General features: G+C 45.6%; 1 protein-coding gene across 1 annotated transcript in view; it reads left to right on the top strand.

Annotated features, from left to right (window-relative positions):
- Positions 1–18,570, top strand: part of PPM1H (protein phosphatase, Mg2+/Mn2+ dependent 1H) — a 298,038-nt gene extending 279,468 nt beyond the window's left edge. The window contains exons 9-10 of the mRNA XM_069764438.1: positions 10,592–10,743; positions 13,111–18,570. Coding sequence (XP_069620539.1) covers positions 10,592–10,743; positions 13,111–13,258 — 300 coding nt within the window. The 3' untranslated portion in view covers positions 13,259–18,570. The remainder of the gene's footprint in view (positions 1–10,591; positions 10,744–13,110) is intronic.
- Positions 18,571–23,134: the final 4,564 nt, after the last annotated feature.

Genomic DNA, 23,134 nt, shown 5'->3' with positions numbered 1-23,134 from the left:
GGTCTCGGCCTCTCTCTCCCTGAGCCTGTCTCTGCCTCCTCCTCTCTGAGGCTGACTCTGTCCCTCCTCTCTCTTTCTCTCTGAGGCTGTCTCTGCCTCTCCCCTCTTTCTGAGGCTGTCTCTGCCTCCTCCCCTGTCTCTCTCTGAGGCTGTTTCTGCCCCCTCCTCCTTCTCTCTCTGAGGCTGTCTCTGCCCCCTCCTCTCTGAGGCTGACTCTGTCCCTCCTCTCTCTCTCTCTGAGGCTGTCTCTGCCCCCTCCTCTTTCTCCCTGAAGCTGGCTCTGCCCCCTCCTCCTTCTCTCTCTGAGGCTGTCTCTGCCCCCTCCTCCTCTGTCTCTCTCTGAGGCTGTCTCTGCCCCCTCCTCTCTCTCTCTGAGGCTGTCTCTGCCCCTCCTCCTTCTTTCTCTGAGGCTGTCTCTGCCCCCTCCCATCTCTCTCTCTCTCTGAGGCTGTCTCTGCCCCCTCCTCCTTCTCTCTCTGAGGCTGTCTCTGCCTCCTCCCCTGTTGTGAATTCTGTGGCTGAGTTCACTTCTGTGGTCACAAGTGGTATTGCAGTCTCTGGGCTTCCTCCCTCAGGTGTTTTGGTGAGCTCGTTGGCTGCCTTGCTATTTAGCTCCACCTGAGTCTGTCTTCCTTGCTCCTTGTCAATGTTCCAGTGTTGGATCTGAGCTACTGCATCTTTCCTTGGGCCTGCTGCTCTGCTAGATAAGTCCTTCTAGTTTGTTTTCTGTTTTTTCTGTCCAGCTTGCTATTATCTTTTGCTGGAAGCTCTGAGAAGCAAAGGGGTGCACCGCCGTGCTGTTAGTTCGGCACGGTGGGTCTTTTTGCCCCTTTGCGTGGTTTTCGTTTTAGGGTTTTTTGTAGACTGCATAGTTCTCTTTGCTATCCTCGCTCTGTCTAGAATATCGGGCCTCACTTTGCTGAATCTATTTCATTCCTACGTTTGTCTTTTCATCTTGCTAACAGTCATTATATGTGGGGGGCTGCCTATTCCTTTGGGGTATTTCTCTGAGGTAAGTCAGGCTTGTATTTCTATCTTCAGGCTAGTCAGCTCCTCAGGCAGTGCCGAGTTGCATAGGTAGTGATAGGCGCAATCCACTGCTGCTTATAGTTGTGTGAGGATAGATCAGGTACTGCAGTCTACAGAGATTCCACGTCTCAGAGCTCGTCCTATTGTTTTTGGTTATTGCCAGATCTCTGTATGTGCGCTGATTACTGCACGCTGTGTTGCCTGATTGCCAGCCATAACAGTACAAGGAGCCTCACCAATGATTCCCAATAGAGGGAAAAAAGAAATCCTGACATCATTTTTTTTTCTTAGCTCTGTCTTCAGTCTTTTTTTTCCCCTAGACATTAGAGTGCTTCAGGACACAGCTGTGGACATGGATATTCAGGCTCTGTGCTCCTCAATGGATAATCTCGTTGTAAATGTACAAAAGATTCAAGATACTATTGATCAGAAATCGATGCTAGAACCAAGAATTCCGATTCCTGATTTGTTTTTTGGTGACAGAACTAAGTTCCTGAGCTTCAGAAATAATTGTAAGCTATTTTTGGCCTTGAAACCTCATTCTTCTGGTAATCCTATTCAACAGGTTTTGATTATTATTTCTTTTTTGCGCGGCGACCCACAGGACTGGGCGTTTTCTCTTGCACCAGGAGATTCTGCATTGAGTAATGTTGATGCATTTTTCCAGGCGCTGGGATTGCTTTACGATGAGCCTAATTCAGTGGATCAGGCTGAGAAAAATCTGCTGGCTTTATGCCAGGGTCAGGATGATGTAGAAGTATATTGTCAGAAATTTAGGAAGTGGTCAGTACTCACTCTGTGGAATGAATCTGCACTAGCGGCTTTGTTCAGAAAGGGTCTCTCTGAAGCTCTTAAGGATGTAATGGTGGGATTTCCTATGCCTGCTGGTTTGAATGAGTCTATGTCCTTGGCCATTCAGATCGGTCGTCGCTTGCGCGAGCGTAAATCTGTGCACCATCTGGCGGTATTGTCTGAGAGTAAACCTGAGCCTATGCAGTGCGACAGGACTATGACTAAAGTAGAACGGCAAGAACACAGACGTCTGAACAGACTGTGTTTCTATTGTGGTGATTCTACTCATGCTATTTCTAATTGTCCTAAACGCACTAGGCGGTTCGATAGCTCTGCCGTTATTGGTACTGTACAGTCCAAATTCCTTTTGTCCATTACCTTAATGTGCTCTTTGTCATCGTATTCTGTCATGGCGTTTGTGGATTCAGGCGCTGCCCTGAATCTGATGGATTTGGATTATGCTAAACGTTGTGGATTTTTCTTGGAGCCTTTGCGGTGTCCTATTCCGTTGAGAGGAATTGATGCTACACCTTTGGCCAAGAATAAGCCTCAGTACTGGGCCCAGCTGACCATGTGCATGGCTCCTCCGCATAGGAATTGTGATTGTGCTATCGATTTGATTCCTGGTAGTAAATTCCCTAAGGGTCGTTTATTTAATTTGTCCGTACCTGAACACACCGCTATGCGCAGTTATGTGAAGGAGTCCCTGGAGAAGGGACATATTCGCCCATCGTCGTCACCATTGGGAGCAGGGTTCTTTTTTGTAGCCAAGAAGGATGGTTCGCTAAGACCGTGTATTGATTACCGCCTTCTTAATAAGATCACTGTTAAGTTTCAGTATCCCTTGCCATTGATTTCTGACTTGTTTGCTCGGTTAAGGGGGCTAGTTGGTTTACTAAGATTGATCTTCGTGGTGCGTATAATCTGGTGAGAATCAGGCAGGGAGATGAATGGAAAACGGCATTTAATACGCCCGAGGGTCATTTTGAGTATCTGGTGATGCCGTTCGGACTTGCCAATGCTCCATCTGTTTTTCAGTCTTTTATGCATGACATTTTCCGTGAGTATCTGGATAAATTCTTGATTGTTTACTTGGATGACATTTTGATCTTCTCAGATGATTGGGAGTCTCATGTGAAGCAAGTCAGAATGGTTTTCCAGGTACTGCGTGCTAATTCCTTGTTCGTGAAAGGATCAAAGTGTCTCTTCGGTGTGCAGAAAGTTTCATTTTTGGGGTTCATCTTTTCCCCTTCTACTATCGAGATGGATCCGGTTAAGGTTCAGGCCATCCAGGATTGGACTCAGCCGACATCTCTAAAAAGTCTGCAGAAATTCCTGGGCTTTGCTAATTTTTATCGTCGCTTCATCTGTAATTTTTCTAGCATTGCCAGACCATTGACCGATTTGACCAAGAAGGGTGCTGATTTGGTTAATTGGTCTTCTGCTGCCATGGAAGCTTTTCAGGAGTTGAAGCGTCGTTTTTGCTGTGCCCCTGTGTTGTCAACCTGATGTTTCTCTTCCGTTCCAGGTCGAGGTTGATGCTTCTGAGATTGGTGCAGGGGCGGTTTTGTCACAGAGAGGTTCTGGTTGCTCAGTGTTCAAACCATGTGCTTTCTTTTCCAGGAAATTTTCTGCTGCTGAGCGTAATTATGATGTGGGCAACCGAGAGTTGCTGGCCATGAAGTGGGCATTCGAGGAGTGGCGTCATTGGCTTGAGGGTGCTAAGCATCGCGTGGTGGTTTTGACTGATCATAAGAACCTTACTTATCTTGAGTCTGCCAAGCGCTTGAATCCTAGACAGGCCCGTTGGTCGTTATTTTTTGCTCGTTTTGATTTTGTGATTTCATACCTTCCGGGCTCTAAAAATGTGAAGGCGGATGCTCTGTCTAGGAGTTTTGTGCCCGACTCTCCGGGGTTATCTGAGCCGGCGAGTATCCTCAAGGAAGGAGTCATTGTGTCTGCCATCTCCCCTGATTTGCGGAGAGTGTTGCAGAAATTTCAGGCTAATAAACCTGATCGTTGTCCGGCCGAGAAACTGTTCGTCCCTGATAGGTGGACTAGTAAAGTTATCTCTGAACTTCATTGTTCGGTGCTGGCTGGTCATCCAGGAATCTTTGGTACCAGGGAGTTGGTTGCTAGATCCTTCTGGTGGCCGTCTCTGTCACGGGATGTGCGTGCTTTTGTGCAGTCCTGTGGAATTTGTGCTAGGGCTAAGCCCTGCTGTTCACGTGCCAGTGGGTTGCTTTTGCCCTTGCCGGTCCCGAAGAGGCCTTGGACACATATTTCGATGGATTTCATTTCTGACCTTCCCGTTTCTCAAAAAATGTCGGTCATTTGGGTGGTCTGTGATCGCTTTTCTAAAATGGTCCATCTGGTGCCCTTGGTTAAATTGCCTTCCTCCTCTGATTTGGTGCCTTTGTTCTTCCAGCATGTGGTTCGTTTACATGGCATTCCTGAGAATATTATTTCTGACAGAGGTTCCCAGTTTGTCTCGAGGTTCTGGCGAGCCTTTTGTGGTAGGATGGGCATTGACCTATCTTTCTCCTCGGCCTTCCATCCTCAGACTAATGGCCAGACCGAACGAACCAATCAGACCTTGGAAACATATCTGAGATGTTTTGTTTCCGCTGACCAGGATGATTGGGTGTCATTTTTGCCGTTGGCTGAGTTCGCCCTTAATAATCGGGCCAGCTCGGCTACCTTGGTCTCTCCATTTTTCTGCAATTCTGGGTTCCATCCTCGTTTCTCTTCAGGACAGGTTGAGTCTTCGGACTGTCCTGGTGTGGATTCTGTGGTGGACAGGTTGCAGCAGATCTGGACTCAGGTAGTGGACAATTTGACCTTGTCCCAGGAGAAGGCTCAGCTTTTCGCTAATCGCAGACGCCGTGTGGGACCCCGACTTCGTGTTGGGGATCTGGTTTGGTTATCTTCTCGTCATATTCCTATGAAGGTTTCCTCTCCTAAATTTAAACCTCGTTTTATTGGTCCGTATAGGATTTCTGAGATTCTCAATCCGGTGTCTTTTCGTCTGACCCTCCCAGACTCCTTTTCCATACATAATGTATTCCATAGGTCGTTGTTGAGGAGATACGTGGCACCTATGGTTCCATCTGTGGAGCCTCCTGCCCCTGTTTTGGTGGAGGGGGAATTGGAGTATATTGTGGAGAAGATTTTGGATTCTCGTGTCTCTAGACGGAAACTCCAGTATCTGGTCAAATGGAAGGGTTATGCTCAGGAAGATAATTCCTGGGTTTTTGCCTCTGATGTCCATGCCCCAGATCTTGTTCGTGCCTTTCATGTGGCTCATCCTGGTCGGCCTGGGGGTTCTGGTGAGGGTTCGGTGACCCCTCCTCAAGGGGGGGGTACTGTTGTGAATTCTGTGGCTGAGTTCACTTCTGTGGTCACAAGTGGTATTGCAGTCTCTGGGCTTCCTCCCTCAGGTGTTTTGGTGAGCTCGTTGGCTGCCTTGCTATTTAGCTCCACCTGAGTCTGTCTTCCTTGCTCCTTGTCAATGTTCCAGTGTTGGATCTGAGCTACTGCATCTTTCCTTGGGCCTGCTGCTCTGCTAGATAAGTCCTTCTAGTTTGTTTTCTGTTTTTTCTGTCCAGCTTGCTATTATCTTTTGCTGGAAGCTCTGAGAAGCAAAGGGGTGCACCGCCGTGCTGTTAGTTCGGCACGGTGGGTCTTTTTGCCCCTTTGCGTGGTTTTCGTTTTAGGGTTTTTTGTAGACTGCATAGTTCTATTTGCTATCCTCGCTCTGTCTAGAATATCGGGCCTCACTTTGCTGAATCTATTTCATTCCTACATTTGTCTTTTCATCTTGCTAACAGTCATTATATGTGGGGGGCTGCCTATTCCTTTGGGGTATTTCTCTGAGGTAAGTCAGGCTTGTATTTCTATCTTCAGGCTAGTCAGCTCCTCAGGCAGTGCCGAGTTGCATAGGTAGTGATAGGCGCAATCCACTGCTGCTTATAGTTGTGTGAGGATAGATCAGGTACTGCAGTCTACAGAGATTCCACGTCTCAGAGCTCGTCCTATTGTTTTTGGTTATTGCCAGATCTCTGTATGTGCGCTGATTACTGCACGCTGTGTTGCCTGATTGCCAGCCATAACACTCCCCTCTCTTCCTGAGGCGGTCTCCGCCTCCTCCTCTGTCTCTCTCTGAGGCTGTCTCTGCCCCCTCCTCTCTCTCTCTCTGAGGCTGTCTCTGCCTCCTCCTCCTTCTCTCTGAGGCCGTCTCTGCCCCCTCCTCTCTCTCGCTGAGGCCGTCTCTGCCCCCTCCTCCTCTCTCTGAGGCTGCCTCTAACTGTCGGTCCCTGGGCCACGCCTCCGGTGAGCCCTGCTGGACCGATACCCGGTACAGCCGTCCCTGGTCCCAGACCACCCGCTCGCGGTCTGACTCCCCGGGAGGCTGTGCCGCCTGCTCCTTAAGAGCTTTCAGGCTAGCATCAGCTTCCAACGCTTCCTGAAATCCCTGACTCAATGTGGCAAGAATGGACGACACCGCCACATCCACCGTCAGCTCCCCGGGATCTGTCTCCTGGCCGCTGTCTGACTCGGCAGCCACTTGGTCAGAGAGGGGGAAGCCGTCGGACCTCTGCAAGGCTCCTTGGGCTCCGGCGCTCCCACTCCTGGTGACAGCGGCCACGACCACTGTGCCCACGGGTAGCGCCTGCTTCCCCCCGACTCCTGACCAAGTCGCCGGGTCAGGCAGACTTTCCTGCCCTCCTGACATCCCGGGTGTGGGGAACTCCTGCCCTGGGGTCTTACCTGGTGGCTCCTCTCCCGGGACGCCTCCTCCCCCCATGGCCTGTTCCTCTTCCTGCAGGGGCCCTAGACTCAGCAGGCTGGATTCACTTAGGGGCCCTACACTGCCCATAGCAGCCCCTCCCTCCACCTCTGAGCTCTCCCCTACAGTCTCCTCACCTGTCCTCCCCGTGAGCCCCGTGTGTGTGGTGTCAGTGCATGGAGTACCCTCAGGTTTCACTCCCTCCCCCACTGTTGGAGGCACATTCAACACATCAACATTCACAGTAGAGTCACGACATTCTTGGGGAGCCGAACTTGGGGGTTCAGTGGCCACATACTGGGACACTAGCCGCCCCAAATCGGTCCCAAGTAATACATTAGCAGGAATATTTGACGTTACTCCCACCTCCCGTACTCCCCTCCCGGCACCCCAGTCCAAAAACACCTTTGCGACAGGCAGCGCCGGTTCCACGCCTCCAATTCCGGAGACGGAAGGGGTTCTCCCCGGCACCAAGTCTTGAGGAGACACCACCTCAGGACGTACCAGGGTTCGCTCAGCGCCTGTGTCCCGCAGTCCCATGACCGCTGAGCGGCCGATAGTGACGGGTTGGTAATTGTCCAGGGACCTCCCACCACCCCCTCCCACACATAAAACAGTGGACGGTTCCGGGGACAGGGATGGGGCCTTAAGACGCTGGGGACATGCTGTCTTGAAGTGCCCCAGCTGGTTGCAGTGATGACAACGTCTGGGTTCTGCACCTGGCCTGGAGAGGGCAGCAGGGGGGTACACCCCTTGCACTCTGGGGGCTGGGGGAACAGGGGCAGGATTGGGCTTACCCCCTCTCCAGGTGCTGCTGGCAGGCTTCTTCGGCTCAGGCGCCCTGTTATTGGCATACTCATCTGCCAGGGTGGCTGTAGCAGAAGCCCCCTTCGGTTTCCGGTCATGGAGGAACTGCTGGAGGTCCTCTGGGCAGTTCCACAAGAACTGCTCCATGACGAACAGTTCCTGGACCTCCTGGCGGGTGGTGAGCGCTAGACCCGAAGTCCAGTGCTCTGCAGCTCTCAGCAACGCCCGCATGTGGTCGGTCCAGGTGTCCTTTGGGCCCCGCTGCAGGCTCCGGAACTTCTTGCGGTAGGACTCTGGGGTGAGGTTGTAGTGCTGGATCAGGGCCCGCTTGATGCTGCTGTAGTCCTGCTCCGCCCCGGCAGGTAAGTCCCCCAAAACTTCCAGGGACTTACCCCTCAAACGGGGGGTCAGGTATCTTGCCCACTGATCCGGGGCCAGATGGTGTTGAAGGCAGGTCCTTTCAAAGGCCAGCAAAAAGGAATCCAGGTCTCCACCCTTCTCAAGCAGAGGGAAGTCCTCGGCCCGGACTTTGGAAATCCTGGACTCTGGTGGTGCTGGGGCGTCCAGCGGGAGCCCGCGTTGAGCCATCTCCAGTCGGTGCTGGCGCTCCGCTGCCCGCTCAGCAGCTCTCTCTGCCGCTGCTTGCTCCGCTGTCCATCGGCGTTCTGCACGCTCTCGCTCTGCTGCCTCATGGTGTTCTGCCCTCTCCCGCTCCTCTGCTTCACGGCGTTCTGCACGCTCGGCCTCCGCTGCTTTCTCTGCAGCTGCCATGAGTCTCATATAGGCATCTTCATTACCCGCCTCGAGACGTGCCACTGCCGCTGCAACAAGGGCCGCTGATGTGGACAGGCTGGGGCGGGTAGGTGGTGGGTAGTCCCTTGCCGGACTAAGCACGGGTGGCTGGCTCCTTGGGGAGTCTGGGCTGAGCTCCCCCTCGCCTGGAACAGTACCGTCCACCACCACCTCCTCATAGGCCATAGCACTGGCCTGCGCCCTCACTGCACTCCTGGTGCCCTCCGCCATCTTTGCAACCTCTGGTTACTGACACAGCTGTAACCCTGACCTTGCACACAACTTATTATATCTACACTCTGACCGTCTAGTGCTGGGCTGACCTTAAGACCCCAGCAGTGAAAGCTACCGCTGGTAGTCTCTAGTGTCTGGGAGTAGGGGTCCCACGCACACTATTACTCTGATCCCACGTACGCTGCCACCACTGTGAAGGATTACCCCTTCCTCCCACATCACCAATCCGTGACGTCACTACACAGGCCCAGCTCTCCGGCGCCCCCTTTGTCTCTCAGGTCAGTAAGGGAACTGCACCTAGAGCAAATGGCCGCCGGGGAGACTGCCCTGTTACCCACACTGGGTATTCTAGGATTCGCAATCAGAGTAAAAGGATCAGCCCAAAGTTAATTTATGATTTAATTGCCTTAAGGGCGCACTAGATAATTACAAGAAATATACAATCACAATATATCAAGAGTTACAGTCAGAGTACAATATAACAACAATAATACAAGGCTTAAAGGTATTAAGCTGGAGGTCAATTTACCAGGTTGAAGGTCGCTTGTGGAAGCCGGGGGGGCATAGCATTCCGCAGGTCCAAAAACTTAGTTGCCGGGCAGCCCCCAGAAAGCATGTGCTTGCTCCCCCCTCTGGCTGGCATACCCTGTTCCTTAAGAAATCATCATAGTCTTCTTCTGTGGAGTGACCCTCCCAGTGACCTCAGCTTCTTCTTATACCTGGCTGAGCCCCCCTGCCTGCAGCTGGGTGGGCTTAGCAATCTCCACCCCCTCTGCCTCCTTGCAAGATTTATTCCAATTTCTAATAAATGGGATAACTTCCCTCACGATGATCGGATCAGCACACGGGCAGTACCAGCGCCTGAGGTTTGTTCTGCCGGTCGTACTGGGATCAAACCTGGACCCATTCGGTCCCTGTGGGAGGCTGATCTCTATATCTCGGGTTTCCAACCTCCCACCGCCACGGGAGTCACACTGTTGGATGCACAATTTCTTTAGGGCAAGGAGAATATTTTTTATGAGCCTGTACCTCGGACGATGCGTCCATAATTCACAATTCCATGTTGGAGACGGTTCGGCTGGGCTGCCATAATAGATGTGTATCCAGTGGCCACTTGGCATGCGTGTTTTAATTAAGTCCCCAAGCATTTCCAAGCCCCCTGCTGGCGTGGTTTCCTCACAGCTTTGAAATACCATCTACAGTTTACGCTGAGCTCAGCCCGTTAGCATACTAATAGGAACTCTATTCATTAGCAAAGGTGGGGGCCAGGAGCACTCCTGTGACCAGGAGACAAAATGGAGTCACGCCAATCTGATAGCATGCCTGTTCCAAGATGGCGGCTGTTCCCTCATCACACCACCTACAAAGAATGAAGAGGTCTGTAATTTTTATTGTAAGTACACTTCACCTGTGAGAGACAGAATCTAAAAATAAAAAAACAGAAATCGCATTGTATGATTTTAAATACATAAACTGCATTTTATTGCATGAAATAAGTATTTGATCACCTACTAACAGCAAGAATTCTGGCTCTCACAGACTTGATGTAGTACCAAGTACCAAATGTTAAGTTCTGGTTTTCTCTTCTATCAAATACTTGTTTCATGCAATGAAATTCAGATTAATCCAGTCTTTTCTGGAGTCGCATTTCGGGTGTAAGAGAAGTCAGCACTTTAGCTGAATTTGATTGGCAGGCATAGCCACACCCTGTCCCACCCTGAGTCCTCCCAAGGTCTGCCCATTTTTTGAGCTACTTCAAACGTGAAATTGCCAAAAGTTGAAAAATATTGGAGCAACTGCGTGCTGCGCAAATATTTTGTACTTTTATTTTTTTCAAAGCCATATTTTTTGGTATAAGAGCTTTGAGTCGGGTTCTTGGAGTTTTTGAAAACCTGAAGTGTTTAAATGATGCTCAAAAGCTTGAAAATGTGAACCGGAAGTAATTTCTCCATAAAAATGAACAAAAAGATTTTTTTGAGACTTTTCCGAGCACTATTTCAATTGAAAATGTAAAATGCCATTATTATTTGTATTTTAAAAGTAAGTACGCCTTAACGATGTATTTAATAGTTTACATAATTTTTATTTTGAAATCTGATGACAAATCCTGTTTTTTATTTCCATTGTTATGTTGCCTTTTTACAACAGGTACGAGTTTATGATCTTTTGCAATATGAACATGGTGCAGATGATGTGCTAGTTTTGGCAACAGACGGCCTTTGGGATGTCTTATTGAATGAAGAAGTGTCTGAAGCGGTTACAAATTTTCTAGCATGCTGTGATCCTGATGACCCTCATAGGTATGTATTGGAGTTTCTCCTTTTTTATAAAACCGTATATAGAATTTACACAAATATGATACAAAAACAGTTTGTAAATCTAATTTACAGTAGATTTTTCTTTTTTCGGTTTTTGTGCTGGGGTGGGGGAGACGTTTACGGCTTGTCAAATACAGTAACTTCTTTCCATTCCTTGCTCAGCCCCAGACTACCTATGAGCTAAAAATCCTGGCTTGTCATGGCCAATTGGCTAGCAAACCATTGCATCCCAGACGCACATTGCTAGTTTTATCCAGGACATGTTCTTAAAACGAGTTTCCATTAAGTTTTTCAGTGGTTTCCTGGTCTGTGAAAGGGCTATTCTCTATCTATCTATCCATACACCTTTCTCCTCTAGCGCCCTTTTCTTCTAATTACCACTAGTCTCAAATAAATCTTGATTTCAAAAAGTCAGATCCTAATTTTGGAAATAAATATTTCCAAAGTAAATACTACAGAGTAAAAAAAATGAATTTGGCTTTGCAATATTGATGATTTTTTCTTTTGAAAAGTGATTGGTCGCGATTAGTGTTGAACGAACGTGCTTAGATTAGGTGTTAGCTGACGATGCTCGTGTGCCAAGAGTATCTCCGGTGTGCTCAAATAATGTGTGAGTCATCACGGCAGTATGTCTCACTGTGGTTCAACAGCCGCAGCACATGCGGGGATTTCCTGTTTGTTAGGTAATCCCTTCAGGTGTTACGGCTGTCAAACAGCCACGGCGACTCGAACATAGTTGCTCAACACTAGTCACGATTCATCAGTGTTTTCACTAGAAATCTGGTGTAAAACACTTTGATAAGTCGCTAAATTTTTACTTTTTCTCGACACGGGCTGTGGCCTACCTAATGCCAGAAATGATAAACCAGTCCTTGGCTGGAGTAAGATTTGTGGTGAGGAGGACGCAGTCACACTCCACTTTTCAGACCTGCTGGATCCATTAGCAGGCATGAATCAGAAGCACCAGACTCCAGCTCACATTATTCACGCCGTCTTGATGAATCCGAGCAATAGCCTTCTACTCATTTTCCATTTTCGCTGTGAAATACCTGAAATGTATTAATGAGTATAATTAGTACTTTTCTGAAGTGACTCCATTTTCGTCAACTACTGCATAGTGTCTTGCTAAAGAGAATCCTGTCGCCTTCTGTCTTCAAAGCCTCTAACTAGTGATGCAAATGTGTGGCTAAAACCAGAGAAGGATAAAAACATACGATGGAATAAAAAATAGTCTTCATTTTAAAACTTTCTTTTGCTTTACAAATTACTGAATGGTCATATAAAAAAAATCTGTTTTAAAAACGTTAGGCTTTTCTTTATTTACTTAAAGGGGTTGTCCAGCCTTAGGCTATAAGTCTGCAGTCACTCTATGTGACTGCAGACTTGGGAATCCTCACATCACACGCATGTTGTGAGGATTCTCCGGTGGCGGGCGCATAACCGCAAGTATGTGATTTGTATACAGTCACGAGCCGACTAGATGGATGCAAGAGTACTGGGCGAGGCTGGACACTGTCTAGTTGGAATGTGGCTGGAAGTATGCAAATCGCATACTTGTGGTCACATGACCACCTGCTCCCACTACCAGCATCCGAGAATTCTCACTGCGGGCAGTGTGTGCAATGTGAGGATTCACAAGTACCTGCACATAGGCTAAGAGTCTGCAGTCACTCTGAGGCTTGATGACCCCTTTAAAATATATTTCTAAATATGACTGATCAGACCAAGCACATGCTCTAGGTGCACCCTTGGCGAAACTGTTCAGTGCATGTTCCCACCTACCTGTCTCCATCCACGGTGGCGCAGTGGTTATCACTGCAGCCTTGCAGCGCTGGGTTCCTGGGTTCTAATCCCACCCAGGACAACATCTGCAAAGAGTTTGTATGTTCTCTCCGTGTTTGCGTGGGTTTTCTCTGGGCACTCCGGTTTCCTCCCACATTCCAAAGACATACTGATAGGGATTCTAGATTGTGAGCCCCATCGGGGACAGCGATGATAATGTGTGCAAAACTGTAAAGCGCTGCGGAATATGTTAGCGCTATATAAAAATAAAGATTATTATTATTATTATCCATCTCCGTCCTCCTTTGTCTTCTGTAAATCTAGAGTTGCCAATAGAGGAAGAGGGGGCAGAGATGCATGAAAAGTATTTTGTGCTGTCTGTCTCTTTTCGGTAAAAAAAAATATATATCTTTGTCAGCTCTAGAATAAAGAAATACTTGATTATTAAAGATCCGGGCTTCATCCACCTAAGTGCTTATATGATCGATTAAAGGCAAAGGTCCTAGAAAGTCATTGATGACTTATGTGCAGTGCAGTGATCTGTAATGTGTGCTCCTCTCTTGGCAGGTACACGCTGGCCGCGCAGGACCTTGTGATGCGTGCTAGAGGGGTCCTGAAAGACCGAGGCTGGAGAATATCTAATGACCGGCTGGGCTCAGGAGATGACATTTCCGTGTATGTCATTCCATTAGCACATGGCAATAAACTGACATGAAGGAATTGACTCCAAGTTCAGGGAATGTTTCTTATGTACTGTTAACAAGTTGTGAATAAGAACTTCTGTAGAAATGTCACTACTGAAATTGGGTATTGCACAACCCCTCTAATTGTGCATCCGGGACCTCAGCATATGTAACGCTGCTAACGTCATATGGTTTCTTGTGTTGTACCTTATCCTTGTTTTGATTTTCTTGTGCTGCCATGTAGTTTTCACCATTAAAGTACTGTCAGTAAAGCGGTGCATATTTGGACGGGAGCAAAGTGCAGAGAAGTTAATCTCTCGATATCTCCGATAAGTGGACATTCCGTAATAAATCACAATTTACAATCCACGTACTGTTAGATTGCAGCATCTCATCATTCATTACTGTCTGGTTGTAGAGTAGGGAGGGGGCCATCTTCAATAAATTCACTGTCATTCGCCAGCATCAGTAATAATGAAGTGGATTCTAATTCTTATCAGTTCACAGTAAATATTCCTGATCCATTAAAGCACCACTCCGGAGTTTTTTATTTATTTCAGAGTAGTATCACTAATGTACATTTCATGACCTTAGTAAAATACTTACCAGCCACCATCTTCTGCTTTTCCCGGCACCGCTTCGGTGCTGTTCCAACATCTTCTGACCGCAGCTATTGACTGGCCTGATGATGGGGCTAATGGTCACAACTAGTGATGAGCGAACGTGCTCAGATAAGGTATTATCCGACCATGCTCAGGTGCTAACAGAGTGACGTCGGCTTGTTCAAAAGATATGTTCAAGTCTTTGCACCTGCATGTCTCGTGGCTGTTTTTTATATTACAGGATGATTTATGTAGCCTAGAAGCTTGGGCTGATAAATGGCAAATGAGCTTTAATGGGGATAAATGTAAGGTCATGCACTTGGGTAGAAGTAATAAGATGTATAATTGTGTGCTTAATTCTAAAACTCTGGGCAAAACCGTCAATGAAAAAGACCTGGGTGTATGGGTGGATGACAAACTCATATTCAGTGGCCAGTGTCAGGCAGCTGCTACAAAGGCAAATAAAATAATGGGATGCATTAAAAGAAGCATAGATGCTCATGAGGAGAACATAATTTTACCTCTATACAAGTCACTAGTTCGACCACACTTAGAATACTGTGCACAGTTCTGGTCTCTGGTGTATAAGAAAGACATAGCTGAACTAGAGCGGGTGCAGAGAAGAGCGACCAAGGTTATTAGAGGACTGGGGGGTCTGCAATACCAAGATAGGTTATTACACTTGGGGTTATTTAGTTTGGAAAAACGAATACTAAGGGGTGATCTTATTTTATTGTATAAATATATGAGGGGACAGTACAAAGACCTTTCTGATCTTTTTAATCATAGACCTGAAACAGGGACAAGGGGGCGTCCTCTACGTCTGGAGGAAAAAAGGTTTAAGCATAATCACAGACGCGGATTCTTTACTGTAAGAGCAGTGAAACTATGGAACACTCTGCCGTATGATGATGTAATGAGTGATTCATTACTTAAATTTAAGAGGGGACTGGATACCTTTCTGGAAAAGTATAATGTTACAGGGTATATACACTAGATTCCTTGATAGGGCGTTGATCCAGGGAACTAGTCTGATTGCCGTATGTGGAGTCGGGAAGGAATTTTTTTCCCCAAGGTGGAGCTTACTCTTTGCCACATGGGTTTTTTTTACCTTCCTCTGGATCAACATGTTAGGGCATGTTAGGTTAGGCTATGGGTTGAACTATATGGACTTATAGTCTTCCTTCAACCTTAATAATAACTATGTGACCATGTTCGACAGCAGCAACACATGCAGGGATTGCCTAACAAACAGACAATCCCGGCATTTGTTGCGGGTGTCGAACAACCGGGAGACATGCAGCCACAGGGACTCGATCATATTGTTCGATCAGGCCGAAGTCATTTGGTTAGCACCTGAGCATGGTCGGATAACACCTTATCCAAGCACATTCGCTCATCACTAGAAGAAGCTCTCAATGCAATGCTATGAGAGTCTCTTTCTGGTTCTCATAGAATTACATTGACAAGTGATTTTTATTCCCCCCCTTCCCAAGTAAATACTGTAAAAGATGAACGGAGCGGCATTGACAACCGAAGAAAACATCTGGGACGTATAATACGCTTTGGTGAGGAAATAAGGACAAAAACCGCTGGAGTGGTGCTTAAAATATCTTAAGCTACAGGTCTATTTACCTTATCTTCATATATTTCCATGTTGTAAATATTTTAGCTGTCCATAATAAGAGATTGGCAACCTTGTTTAAGAGGCTCAGCAGCATTGTGTCCATTCTGAGATATATTCACAAACAGGCTCATAGCATGGGCTCCTACAAGGTACATAAACTAGGGAGACCAGTGTACTTTTTAAACCGTTCATCCACATCATATAGCCCAGACATTTACGTGGTATTGTCAGGTTTAGAAGTTATACCCTATCCATAGGTAGAAAATCTAGGTGTCCAGCGCTGCAGCTGCATGTGGCAGGCTCTCCATGCATATGTTGTGACAGTGAAACAGGAGCGACACCTGCAGCTGCGGCACCAAACGGCTGATTATCGGGAGCGCTCCAGGTTACCGAGACAGCTATTCGGGAAGCGCTATAGCTATTCGGTTAAGCTCAGAGGGTATGTTCCCACGGTCAGTAAACGCTGCAGGTTGGACGCTGCGTACATCCACAGCGTCCAACCTGCAGCGGCCTGATGTTACAGCATAGTGGATGGGATTTCAAGAAACCGCCTCTGGCTTCCCTGTGGAGACAGACATGCGGCACGTCTTTCCAGACCACATGTCCATTTATCTTGCTCAGTCTCTGCAAGATAAATGTCAACAATCCAATGTATGGGGCGCAGAGATTCCACACGGTTCAATAAACACATGTGGAATCACCTGCAAAAGCCGGCAGCATCCAAAGCGCTGCCTAATACTGCCAATGGGGATGTAGCCTTATCCGAAGCTATTCAATCATCCCTAGAGATAACCTCCCAATTGCTGGGGTCCTAACACCGGGACCCCCATCGATTCCATGAGCGAGATCTCTGAAGACCTTTGTGTGAATTTAGTGGTTGTCGATCATGCACATTGCCGCTCTCTTCCTTTTTTATTTGACCGCTGAAGATCAGCTGAGCCCACCAACCAGCTATCTCCAGTGGCCACATTACGAATAAATGGAGTGGCAATGCACATAATTGACCACTGCTCAATTCACACATCTCTTCAGAACACCGCACATTGGGACCGGTGGAGGGCACAGTAGTTGGACCCCTAGCGATCAGGAGGTTATACTCCATTTTATTCATAGGGCATAACTTCCAGAGTTGAGAATATCACTTTAAGAATTTCATAAAACAAAGTAGAAAATGATTAATTATATTGATAGCTGACAGAATATTGTAACTACTGAGCACTATATTTCTATTTATAACCATTATCAAATTTATTTCTTTTTCAGCAAGCATTTATTTGGCATACATTCCTCAAAACCAAATGTACGTGTATTTTAAAGGAGGATTATTATTCTCCCACCTATTATTCTTTACTTATTCTGTACTGTACGTATTGCCATCTCCAAGATCATATCCCAATATGTAGTGGGTGTAATAGTAATAATAATATTATCAAATACCTCCAATTAGAAATGTAGTCTAGTTTTTCTGATTCACTATGTCTTTCCTCATGTGCAGGCATAGCAGGACCTTAGGTATCCATGGTTACGACCACTGATACAGTGACATCTAGTTGCTAGTGGTCATAACCATGGATACCAAAGGTCCTGCTATGCCTGCACATTAGGAAAGAGACATAGCGAATCAGAAGAATTATACACATTTCTTGTGTAAATCTTAGCACCCCGCTGATTAAATAGCCTGAAGGTCTTCGACAAGGGTCTGTTGAAGTCATGATCTTCCGTATATTATGTAGCTTCTGTGCCTTATTCTGCACTCGATCCCATCCACAGGACTGATCTGCAGAGCTGCAGTGCCAGACACAGCTACTGCAAAATATATGAAGCTGTTCCTGCTAAGTGTACAGGTGGTGACACTACTGCGAATGCAGTCATCTGGGGAAACTCGAGCGTCTCGCCCCACCTCTCTAACGCTGGTCTACGATCTTTTACATCCTTATTTTTAGATCAGATTGGGCAGCCTGTACGTGAAGCAGCTGATGTTGCGCACACGCCCTGCAGAATAGTTGCTGCATTTCAGCTGTGTCCATTGGGCGCTATCTATTCTGTTTTTATTTATGGAGAGAACTTGTAACCCCTTGAGTGACCATTTACACAACCGACTATGATCATGTGCAATGCGTCTCACTTTAATGGTCCTTAGTTTGACTTTTAGAGAATATAAAGGCAATCAAATGAAGAATCAGTGAAGCAGTGTTCAGCATTCACACATTCTGCATTCGTCCTACAGATTGTGGATGGTAACGACTTTTTAAAATGTTCTAAATATACGGATCACATATTTTGTAAGGCCGTATTGTCCACAGCTTTTGTTGTGCATGCTAAGCGGGCTTGAATGTTTGCATTTCTATACTTCTGTATCTATAGTGTATGAAAGGCCATTTAATGTTCCCATACATGCCGATCTTATCCGAGTCATTCAAAGGACATAAGAACTATGTCATCATCTCACCGATTCCCGACAGTATCACTGGAGCCAAGCGTAGCTTCTGCCCGGACAAGATAGATAATCACATTAGATTTATATTCCACTCAACGCATCTTTGGCTCCAGATAAATTAAATTCATCTGACAAATTACGGAAAGCAGCGTTTCATCAAATCTGGTATCTTTGTGGTGGATCACATTCATGTGTTCATTCTCTTTAAGTATATATCCTCCTGATATTTCCTTATGTGATTTGAGCACCTTTTGGGGCATTTTTTTTATATAGTTGGCTGCATGTGTTTGTAGCTTAAAAAAATATATATCAATCAGGTTTGTAAATTCTGTACCATTTTCTTAGCTGAATTCTGATTACATTAGAATTCAACTTTCGACCTGTGAAATATGCTTAGAAGGTGGCTCAGCTCATGAATATAAGGTAAGGAGAAAGGATTACAGATGCTGTAAACCCATAGTGGAGTCTGGTATGTACTGTGATATATAGAGGCTGTAGAAGTAAGGTAAAGCAATAGTTTTTCATAAAACCATATTACAAAAATGTTTTTTTTTTTTTTTGCCAAAGTGCATGCATTTTAGATTTTATTTTTTAGAACATCTTTCTTTTTAGATTTAGTGTATAATCTACAGAGAAGTCTGTTGAATCAGTGTTAGAACTAATCTTTAGTCACCATGGAAGAAAAAAAAACAAAAAAAGTAATCAGAATCTAGAATTAAGTATGTCAGAACTTTTTGTCAAAACTGGCATTTTGATGACTTATCTGGAGGTTGTAAAATAAATTTAAAGGGCGTTGAAGGAGTTCAACTTGTTAAAGTAAAACTTAAAATCCTGCAATGTCAAATAATAAGTTATACCCTTTAATATAAACTTGAAGGAATATTGCTTATTACAAAAGTAATCACATTAATAGCAGTAAATATAATATACTAAAAATTAATGAAGCTAGAGATAATTTACAAGCGAGACTACCAGCAGATTACTCATTGATAGTAACATGAAGTTACGCTGATCTGGTACTAAAAGAGTGGTACCGTAATTTTTCTCCTCTGTAGTCGTGCAGTTTGCGTATTTTAATAATTTGTAACTACAAAAGTGGGCATCTACTAAATGGTCTCCAATATAGGCTTGGATGTCTTTCTGGAGCGTAACCATATGGTATCTTACAGTTATTAGGTTCTGTAGAAGGACGTAGATCTGGGGATTCATTCTGATGGAATATAGGCTGAACTGGATGGACAAATGTCTTTTTTCGGCCTTGCTGACTGTTACTATATTTATGTTCATATTACTATATAGTGTATGCAATTATAGTCTCGATTTTATTTTAATTTATTCATTTGTACTGTATATCTCACTGCTAGTACTACTACTACTAGCAGTGAAGGGAACATTTTCCCCTTAATTTTTGTCAAAAAAATTCTGACATAGCAGATATCATACAAATTACATTTACATTACAATGTAAAGTTAACTATTAATTGTTAGCAATTTCAAAACGGAACCAAAATGGCTTAAAGAGGTTGTCCACTACTCAGACAACCCCCTTCTCAATCCCTATGTATTCCCCTTGTAAAATAATAACACCTATACTGCCCTCCGACGCTGGCTCAGTTCCAGCGGTGTCTGCACTGGCTCTACTGGAATAGTGTGACATTGTCACGTGATCTCTCTGCAGCCAATCCACTCTGGATTCACTCTCCCTGCCTTCGGACAAATCACATCCGGAGGACGTGAGAGCTTCTGCATGATTCAAACAAGATGTTAGCAGCAGCTGGGGCTGTGGTCACTGCTGCAGCTGCTTTCCCTATTCTGAAATGAAGTGTCTTCATTAAAATCTGTTTCAGGAGCTCGGCTAGTCCTGCTGAGAATGTGTCAAGTGTCAGTTCTGATGTATGCTTGGTATGACCTCGCTATGTGATGTTACTTTTCAGTGACAGTTCGTTCCCTCGCCAGCCCTAATGAGAAGTGACTGTTCCGCAAGAGAGTGCACTGTTAGTGTGCATTGAAAGGAGGGAAAGAATGCAACAATCAGGGACAGCACAGCCCAACTACAGAAACAGATGTTGCCATGATGTCATAAATGACGTCTGTTTCAGTAGTTGGGCTGTGCTGTGCTGTCCCTACGCGCCGCATCCTATCCTTTTCAATGCGCACTGACAGTGCACTCTCGCCATTTCAGAATTTATCATTAAAGGCAGCAAGGGAGCCCAGTGTCAGTGCGCATTCAAAGGAATATAGAGCAAAACTGAGCATACATCGAAATTGACAACTGGCACATGCCCAGTAACGTAGGGATTAGCCCAGTCCCTGAAACAGATTGCACTCATGACGCTTCCTGTTAGGATGAAGAAAGGAGCTTCGGCAGTGACAAAAGCCCAGGTTCCCCGATGATGTGTTGCTTAAATATCCCAGCATGCACTGAGGATTATTAAAACAAATGTCATGTGAACAGAAATTTAAAAAGAAAGTAGGAAGATAGAGTAGAGCAGGAACGATAGAGAATTTTTTATTCAATTTAATTAAATTATACTAGACAAGTGATTAGATTAATAAATTAGATAGACATTTAGGTTAAAAATCTACACTTAAAGGAACTAATGAGTGTGTACAAAGATTAGTGTGATGGGTGGAGAAGCTGTGTGTAGAGGTGTTACCTTCTCATAAAGAAACTTCTAGATATTCTTCCTGAAACTTCATGAAGTAAGAGTCTAAAATAGCTCAGTAGCCAGCGTAAGAATTGCCAAATTACTAATTTTTGTTTTTTAATGAAGATTGTGATATAATTTTTTTTTCCAAAATGTACCAGAGAAAAATACATATAACACAAAGTCACTGATTTAAACAATAGGTCATTTTCTGATGACACAATCCCTTTAAGCTGAAAAATTGTTTCCAATTCTGATTAAAAGAAATTTGTTATATGACCTGTACCCTTAAAGGGCCACTGTCACCCCCCTCCAGCCGTTATAAACTAAAAGAGCCACCTTGTGCAGCAGTAATGCTGCAGTCTAACAAGGTGGCTCTTTTAGTTTTTGTTTCTGTTATTCCCACAATAAATGTATTTATAATTCTGCTGAAATACCTATCTTTGTCCATGGAGGCGGGACTGAAGCCTCCTCTTAGAAGCGCCCAACTGCCGTCAGTCATCTCTGGTGTAGATTTTCGCCGCCCCCTCAGCGCTGTTATTGTGTGAAATCCGGCGCCTGCGCTCTGCTCTTCTGCCTTGCGCAGGCGCATAGAGCATTATCCGTCCGAGCGCTGGTGCCGGGTTCCTTTCTGCGCCTGTGTGGTCAGTGCGGCCAGCCTGTTACTGAATCCCCGCCCCGCACTGTGGTTTGCAGTATGCACAGTGCGGGGCTGGGATTCCTGGGCATGCGCACTGCGCTTCTCAGACGCTCCCCAGGTCCCCCGCCTTTCAGCGTTGCCGGAATATACAGGTATCCTTGCCGGCGTTTGGAACAGCCGCACAGAACAACGCTGGAAGGCGGGGGACCTGTGGAGCGTCTGACAAGCGCAGTGCGCATGCCCAGGAATCCCAGCCCCGCACTGTGCATACTGCAAACCACAGTGCGGGGCGGGGATTCAGTAACAGGCTGGCCGCACTGACCACACAGGCGCAGAAAGGAACCCGGCACCAGCGCTCGGACGGATAATGCTCTATGCGCCTGCGCAAGGCAGAAGAGCAGAGCGCAGGCGCCGGATTTCACACAATAACAGCGCTGAGGGGGCGGCGAAGATCTACACCAGAGATGACTGACGGCAGTTGGGCGCTTCTAAGAGGAGGCTTCAGTCCCGCCTCCATGGACAAAGATAGGTATTTCAGCAGAATTATAAATACATTTATTGTGGGAATAACAGAAACAAAAACTAAAAGAGCCACCTTGTTAGACTGCAGCATTACTGCTGCACAAGGTGGCTCTTTTAGTTTATGACGGCTGGAGGGGGGTGACAGTGGCCCTTTAACCTAAATTCAATGTATGTTTTACATTTCCCTGTACTGAAAGATCATATAATCTACATGTTTAAGCCAGCTGCATAATGAATTCCAAGAATCTCTCGGAAATGATCTTTGAAACACATTATTGAAATGCGCTCATGTTCCAAAGCTGGCTTGTCTTGTTGGGATTTCGGGTGAGTGACTTCATCTCCTCTTGTAATGTTTTCATATGCATTGTCTTATTAGTAATCGGCAGTTTCAGAACACATTTAGGGTATGTGCACATATCAGGATTTCTTGCAGAAATTTTCCTGACATAAACCGGACATTTCTGCCAGAAATCCGCATGCATTTTTACCGCGATTTTGATGCGTTTTGGTGCGTTTTTGTGCGTTTTTTCCCAAATGCATAGAATTGCGGGAAAAACGCAGAAAATCTGCAAAAATAATGAACATGCTCATTTTTGTACCGCGATGCGTTTTTTTCGTGGAAAAAAACGCATCCATGTGCACAAAACATGCAGAATGCATTCTAAATGATAGAATGTATAATGTATGCATTTTTAATGAGTTTTTATAGCGTTTTTAGCGCGGAAGAAACGCGAAAAACCTGTACGTGTGCACATAGCCTCATTTCTTCTATTCAAACACTAATTGTCTATTCCAGTCTGATTCCTTTGCGATCTCTTACAATATGTCATTATTTCCTCTTGCACCACTTTTCACTAATGGCAGTGGTTTTGATTTGTGTATGGTTGCTCTCACCCGGTAGATGCATGGACTCCACAAGACCTCTGTAGGTATCCTGTGGTATCTCACCAAGATATTAGCAGAAGATCCTTGAACATGAATGTCTAAAGCTGCATTTACACTAGCCAATAATCCATCAGATTCTAATGTTAAAGACTCATCGTATACAATTGTGTTGTGAATGGGTTGAGCAACGGACTCATCCAAAAACACTGTTGTAAGAAATCGTTTGTTAGCGAAAAAATCCTCTTTCAACTTCAAAAAATGATGGAATGTAGATGAAGATTAATCACTCATTCCACGATTTGACTGGCAAAAAAGAGAAGTGGAAATTGAAGTCTTAAATAGAGTTGATTGTGATCCAAAGCAATAAATACCTTCATTTATCCAAAATAAATATAATCACTCGTAGGATTTCAACTTTGTGCGCACCTGCACTTCAGGTTATCTCTGTGAACACTGTGTACGATGTCCAATGTAACAATTGCTATTCAACCATTTCATTCATGATTTTTGTCCTGTAGAAACACTTGTCTGACATTGTTTTCTGTTC

This window comes from Ranitomeya imitator, chromosome 4, assembly GCF_032444005.1.
Source record: "Ranitomeya imitator isolate aRanImi1 chromosome 4, aRanImi1.pri, whole genome shotgun sequence".
Lineage (NCBI taxonomy): Eukaryota > Metazoa > Chordata > Amphibia > Anura > Dendrobatidae > Ranitomeya > Ranitomeya imitator.
Note: the sequence above shows the minus strand (reverse complement) of the source record. Positions and strands in the feature narration are given on the sequence as shown.